General features: G+C 44.5%; 1 protein-coding gene across 1 annotated transcript; it reads left to right on the top strand.

The window, feature by feature from the left end:
• Positions 1-4,335: 4,335 nt before the first annotated feature.
• LOC123724497 (four-jointed box protein 1) lies at positions 4,336-6,455 on the top strand. Its single transcript, XM_045688276.1, has one exon. The coding sequence runs from the start codon at positions 4,609-4,611 to the stop codon at positions 5,890-5,892; it is 1,284 nt and encodes a 427-aa protein (XP_045544232.1). The 5' UTR covers positions 4,336-4,608; the 3' UTR covers positions 5,893-6,455.
• The last annotated feature ends 496 nt before the right edge of the window (positions 6,456-6,951 follow it).

The raw sequence follows: 6,951 nt of genomic DNA, 5'->3' as shown, positions 1-6,951 counted from the left end.
TCTCTAGGAGTTCATCCGTTGCCAGTATTATGAAATACTTCTAACGTTAAGGAAATATTTGAATGAAGAAAGCTGATCCAAGAGCAGAGCTCCCTTTCTTTAGATCCTATCAGTATCGACACATGCTCCAACCATTCTCTCTGCGTGGTGTTTGGTGAAACGTATGTTACATCTTCGTCTGTTGTAGTAAATATGCAACTTTAAATCACTTGCAAGCATAAAAGACAACTTATGCTTGGTCTGATTTTTGAAGTCGGAGGCGCCGTATGGGAGGTTTGTGTCACGCCCTGACCTGAGAGAGCCGTTTTATTTCTCTATTTTGTTAGGTCAGAGTGTGGGGTGGGCATTCTATGTGATGTATTTCTTTGTGTTGGCCGAGTATGGTTCCTAATCAGAGGCAGCTGTCTATCGTTGTCTCTGATTGGGAATCATAGTTAGGCAGCCTTTTCCCCCACCTGTGTTTGTGGGTAATTATTCTTTCTGTGAGTGTTTTGTGTGCGCCTCAGTTGCGTCACGTTCATTTCTGTTTATCCTGTTTATTGTTTTGTTCAGTTTCACGTAAAATAAAGGATGTGGAATTACCGGCACGCTGCGCCTTGGCTGATTTATGACAGGGAGTTCGAGAACAGTGAACGTGACAGTTTGATGCAATAGCGGAGCCTTGAGGCACACAGAGGCCAAATTGAGCTCTGTACCGCATCGCCGTGGGCCTCTCAAACCTTGTAACAATGCAGAGGGCTCCGCATTGACATGATTGGATGATGGTAGGTGAGGGTGGGAGGTCCTGTGCAGTCGTGGCCAAAAGTTGAGAATGACACATTAATTTTCACAAAGTCTGCTACCTCAGTTTGTAGGATGGCAATTTACATATACTCCAGAACGTTATGAAGAGTGATCAGATGAATTGCAATTAATTGCAAAGTCCCTCTTTGCCATGCAAATGAACTGAATCCCCAAAAAACATTTCCAATGCATTTCAGCCCTGCCACAAAAGGACCAGCTGACATCATGTCAGTGATTCTCTCGTTAACACAGGTGTGAGTGTTGACGAGGACAAGGCTGGAGATCACTCTGTCATGCTGATTGAGTTCAAATAACAGACTGGGAGCTTCAAAAGGAGGGTGGTGCTTGGAATCATTGTTCTTCCACAGTCAACCATGGTTACCTGCAAGGAAACTGTCACGACTTCTTACCGAAGTCGATGCTTCTCCTTGTTCGGGTGGTGCTCAGCGGTCGACGTCACTGGTCTTCTAGCCATAATTGATCCATTTTTCATTTGTTTTGTCTTGTCTTCCTACACACCTGGTTCCAATCCCATTCATTACATGTTGTGTATTTTACCCTCTGTTTCCCCTCATGTCCTTGTCAGAAATTGTTTGTTGTTATGCTTGTGATTATTGATTGGGCGCAACGGGTTCTTGTACCCACGTTTATTTTATTATGTACTTTGGTTTTGGAGGTTTTGTTTTACGCTATTAAACTACTCCATTTATACCAAGTTTGATTCTCCTGCCACCTTACACACACACACACACACACACACACACACACACACACGACAGAAACACATGCCATCATCATTGCTTTGCACAAAAAGGGCTTCACAGGCAAGGATATTGCTGCCAGTAAGACTGCACCTAAAATCAACCATTTATTGGATCCTCAAGAACTTCAAGGAGAGCGGTTCAATTGTTGTGAAGAAGGCTTCAGGGCACCCAAGAATGTCCAGCACGCGCCAGGACCGTCTCCTAAAGTTGATTCAGCTGCGGGATTGGGGCACCACCAGTACAGAGCTTGCTCAAGAATAGCAGCAGGCAGGTGTGAGTGCATCTACATGCACAGTGAGGCGATGGCTTTTGGAGGGTGGCCTGGTGTCAAGAAGGGCAGCAAAGAAGCCAATTCTCTCCAGGAAAACATCAGGGACAGAATGATATTCTGCAAAGGGTACAGGGATTGGACTGCTGAGGACTGGGGTAAAGTTATTTTCTCTGATGAATCCCCTATCCGATTGTTTGGGGCATCTGGAAAAAAGCTTGTCCGGAGAAGACAAAGTGAGCGCTACCATCAGTCCTGTGTCATGCCAACAGTAAAGCATCCTGAGACCATTAATGTGTGGGGTTGCTTCTCAGCCAAGGGAGTGGGCTCGCTCACAAGTTTGCCTAAGAACACAGCCATGAATAAAGAATGGTAAAAACACATCCTCCGCATCTTCTCCCAACCATCCAGGAACAGTTTGGTGACAATCAATGCCTTTTCCAGCATGATGGACCACCTTGCCATAAGGCAAAAGTGATAACTAAGTGGCTCGGTGAACAAAACATTGACATTTTGGGTCCATGGCCAGGAAACTCCCCAGACCTTAATCCCATTGAGAACTTGTGGTCAATCCTCAAGAGGCAGGTGGACAAACAAAAACCCACAAATTCTGACAAACTCCAAGCATTGATTATGCAAGAATGGGCTGCTATCAGTCAGGATGTGGCCCAGAAGTTAATTAACAGCATGCCAGGGCGGATTGCAGAGGTCTTGAAAAAGAAGGGTCAACACTGCAAATATTGACTCTTTGCATCAATTTCATGTAATTGTCAATAAAAGCCTTTGACACTTATGAAATGCTTGTAATAATACTTCAGTATCCCATAGCAACATCTGACAAAAATATCTAAAGACACTGAAGCAGCAAACTTTGTGGAAATTAATATTTGTGTCATTCTCAAAACTTTTGGCCACGACTGTACAAACACAAACTTACTTTCTTCACAACTGTTCTGTGCTGCTCGGCAAAGCGCAAGATGTATGAATGCCCTGACTTCTGCAGAGGCCATATCACCGTAAATGCTGCACGGCCAATGCAGACCTCGTATTGACCAAGCAGCACCTTTAAGTTCCATCGCTATTGGAAACCCGGCCAAGGCATATAAGAGACAGCACACAGAATGTTTAATTATTTGCGTGCAATGAGTAGCCTATAGGCCTAATGCCAATCCACAATGTTGCATTGCCATATGTGAAGAAAACGGGCTCTTATACATTAGAGCATGAGGCAAGAAGCATACTTAATTGAGGTCACAGCAAGGAAAGAATATTTAGGTCATAGTCATAAATTAACTAAAAAGGAGCATAGATGTTAAAGGGCCAGTGCAGTCAAAAAAGTGATTTAACTGTGTTTTAAATATGCTGAACAAAAATCTAAACACAACATGTAAAACGTTGGTCCTATGATTCATGAGCTGAAATTGTGTGCACAAATCTATTTACATTCCTGTTAGTGAGCATTTCTATTTTGTCAAGGTAATCCATCCACCCGACATGTGTGCCATATCCAGAAGTTCATTAAACAGCATGATTATTACACAAGTGCACCTTCACTAAAATGTGCAGTTTTGTCACAACGCAATGCCACAGATGTTTCAAGTTGATGGAGTGTGCAATTGGCATGCTGACTAGAGGAATGTCCACCAGAGCTATTGTCAGAGAATTTAATGTTCATCTCTCTACCATAAGCCACCTCGTTTTAGAGAATTACATCCAACAGGCCTCACAACCGCAGACCTTGTGTAACCACACCAGCCCAGGACCTCCACATCTGGCTTCTTCACCTGCGGGAATCATCTCAGATCTGCCACCCGGACAGCTGATAAAACGGAGGATTATTTTTGTCTGGAATAAAGCCCTTTTGTGGGGAAAACGGATTCTGATTGGCTGTTCAGCATGTATTTCCACACTAGGAGGTTTGAATGATACTGAGAAAATTATAATACCCTATTAGTGTTGAGCGGTTTGAAAAGACCACCTGAAATGTCAGCCTATTTTGGTGAGGGAGTTTTGGCCATGCAGTTAGACCAATAAGGAAGAGTTCCAAACCTCTGCCAATAACAGCAAATGTTCAGTCTTCTCTTTGCCAAGAAGCTATTTGTTTATTTTTTTTTACCATTTTAAGTTAATCACAGTAAAGTACTTAATTGTTACCCAGAAATGATTTGATATTGAAAGAAAATGGTTGCAGTGGACCTTTAAATGTTAGCCTATATTATGTTTTTGGTTTAGGATATTTAAGTGGACTGCATGGATCAAGTCTCTAAAACTTTTTTCAGGAGCACTCTTTCGTGATTCTACGTTTTCCGTGAACAATTGGAATTAATTGTTTATTTCCAAACCTCCAAACAATTAAATAAAGTGCTGGTCTGATTCTGAGAGTATCGTGCACCATCGGGTGCCCATGTTGCCTAGCCGCACTTCCTCTGGATGTGTAGCTCTCCAAAGTACCGCTTCCATAGGACCCACCACTTCCCATGATACGCCTACCAGCTCGCAACCTGAGTCACGTGTTCCTCAGGCTAGTATCTCTGAGCCGAAGCTAGTAGCTACACAAATCAAACTAAACCAGCCTCACCCAGTGGAGACCGGAGAGATGGAGACGCAGAGAGAAAGCCGTTCGCGGTCGGAAACCAGCTATGCTGAAAAATAGCTCGTCCAATAAATAAAATACTGATATCGACGGATAAGGATTTTATTTCACCCAAGCGGAACAGAGATGCGAACCTCGTTACCGTTGGGGTTGTGCGAGTTGTCTCTGCGCAACAAAGGGAAGGGCGGCTGTCAGTAAACATGAGGGCTGTGTCGGCGAACTTACTTGCACTGCTCTTTCTCTGCACTTGTGCCTGTGTATTCTACGTCTGGAGCAGGCTGGAGAGTCGGCTGGAGAGATACAAACGGGGGTTACAGTTACCGAGCTCCTTTCACGTTGGGCCATCACCGGACATCTCCGCTAAAACTTTCCGTGCTTTGCTCGCTGTTCCAGTGGCACAGAGACTGCACTTGGGGGGCAGACTGGATGTCCGCAACGTTACTGGTGTTAGGGATCAAATTGGCTCTTTAGGAAACAGAGATTACCATATGAATGTAGATAACAAGGGGTCCGTACAGAGGGGGGTCCCGGCCAAATTTGGCTCGCTCGTTGAGGGTATTTTTTGGAGTGAATGGCTGGAGGCTCAGCTTCCCGCCAGCTTCAGTGAGGAACATGCCCGGGCTTGGAGAGAGAGAGCCCGGGGACACCGCATAGTCAGACTGGAGCCGGGCTGTGGTAGAATATCCAATCAGCTGGCCACTTTTTCGGACGGAGCCAAAGCTTGCGTGCGTTATGGAATAAACGCGGACCAGGTGCAGGGGGAAACGCTGACTTATTACCTGGCTAATTTGCTAGGTATTACAAATCTACCGCCTCTCATCCTTGCCCAGTTGAACGTTGACAGTGAACAATGGGCTTCTGTTAGGAGAAGAATTGGCGGTTTACAGTGGAATGAGCGGGCGGTGGTCTCACTCACCGAGTGGGTCCCCAACCTGACCGGGGTTGTCACACCTGCTCCGCTGCGCCAGGAGAGCAAGGGGCTGCGTCCTCTGCAAGGGGAGCTGGGAAACAAAACGACTGCGGAGTTGTTCGAGCTAATGCAGTGGACCGACCTGATAATATTGGACTACCTGTCTGCTAACTTCGACAGGCTCGTTAGCAACCTCTTTAGCCTGCAGTGGGACTCGCGCGTGATGGAGAGGGAGACCAACAACCTGCTCAGAACGCCCCGCGGTGACCTGGTATTCATAGACAACGAGGCAGGGCTTGTACATGGATACCGGGTGCTTGATATGTGGGAGAAGTACCACAGCACGGTCTTGGGCTCCGTGTCTGTGTTCAGAAAGAGGACAGCGCAACGCGTGATAGAACTGCACCGGCGCAGGGACACCAGGACTCGGCTGCTCGAGCTGTACAGAGACAGCGAACCTTTGTCTCCGGAACTAGGTTTTCTCTCCTACGAACACGCGGGAGTACTACAGAACCGAATAGACAGATTATACAAACACATATCGCATTGCAAGGAGGAATACCACCAGCTGTGAGCGTGTTTCTGATTCCTCTCATATATATGGTTCTGTGTTAAGCACCTGCCAAACAGAATGACGTGTGCTGCAAATCAGTAACCCAGCACCAGTAACCACACACCTGTACCAGATTAACGTGCGTCAGTTTAAATGTTTTTTAATATTTTAATGAACTACCTCTTGTGTGAACCAATGTTTTGCCTACTTTATTTGTCAAGATAAAATATTGATGTTGTTTTTGGGCTTGGGCTTGGTGCAGGATATGCCATAATTTATTTTCACCCAGCCTCAAAAGATAACTGCAATAGAATAACATGATGAGAGCACAGGAGGTTGGTGGCACCTTAATTGGGGAGGACTAGCTCATGGTAATGGCTGGAGCAGAATAGGTGGAATTGTATCAAATACATCAAACACACGGTCCGTTCCAGCCATTATTATGAGCCGTCCTCCTCTCATCAGCCTCCACTGGATGAGAGCCAATGCATCTTTATACCTATTTAGGTTTAATGGTCAGCCTTCAATCGCTCCAGTTTGATACACAGTTGTGTTTATTAATAGGAATCAACTATTGTGGTGTCAGGGGGTTAACAACAACCACTTTGTATCATCTTTATGAGCAAGGTGCATTGTCTTTAATATGTACAATAAGAAACGGACTGCTTGATCATGAGAACCAAGCCTTAATAGATTACTCCTAAATAGTTTAGTATTTGTTGACACATGCATTTGTGATGTACAATTTGTCACTTGTCTCATCCTTTTATAGAAGCTCTAGCCTACTGTACAATCAACTTTCAAAGCAAACACTTGTTTTCATGTATTTGGTTGTCTTATGATTGTATCTATAGTCTTAATGTCATGACCCAGTCATATTTGTTGTACATGCTGTAAGTATGTGAATACTGTATCTGTTAACCAGTTTTTGACATTCACAATTGCAATCTACTTCACTAATTCAATGTGCATTGTAACATTCCAATCTTCCTGTCTTTTTGTTAAATATATTGTAATTTAAGTTGTCAGACCACGTTTTTCATGTTCAATCCTTCTTCAGCAGGGTACAATGATGGGTCA

This window comes from Salmo salar, chromosome ssa10 (assembly GCF_905237065.1).
Source record: "Salmo salar chromosome ssa10, Ssal_v3.1, whole genome shotgun sequence".
Taxonomy (NCBI): Eukaryota; Metazoa; Chordata; class Actinopteri; order Salmoniformes; family Salmonidae; genus Salmo; species Salmo salar.
This window is presented reverse-complemented; position numbering and strand designations above follow the sequence as displayed.

Coding starts and splice junctions, on each gene's coding strand:
- LOC123724497 (XM_045688276.1), top strand. CDS start 4,609: ATGAGGGCTGTGTCGGCGAACTTACTTGCACTGCTCTTTCTCTGCACT.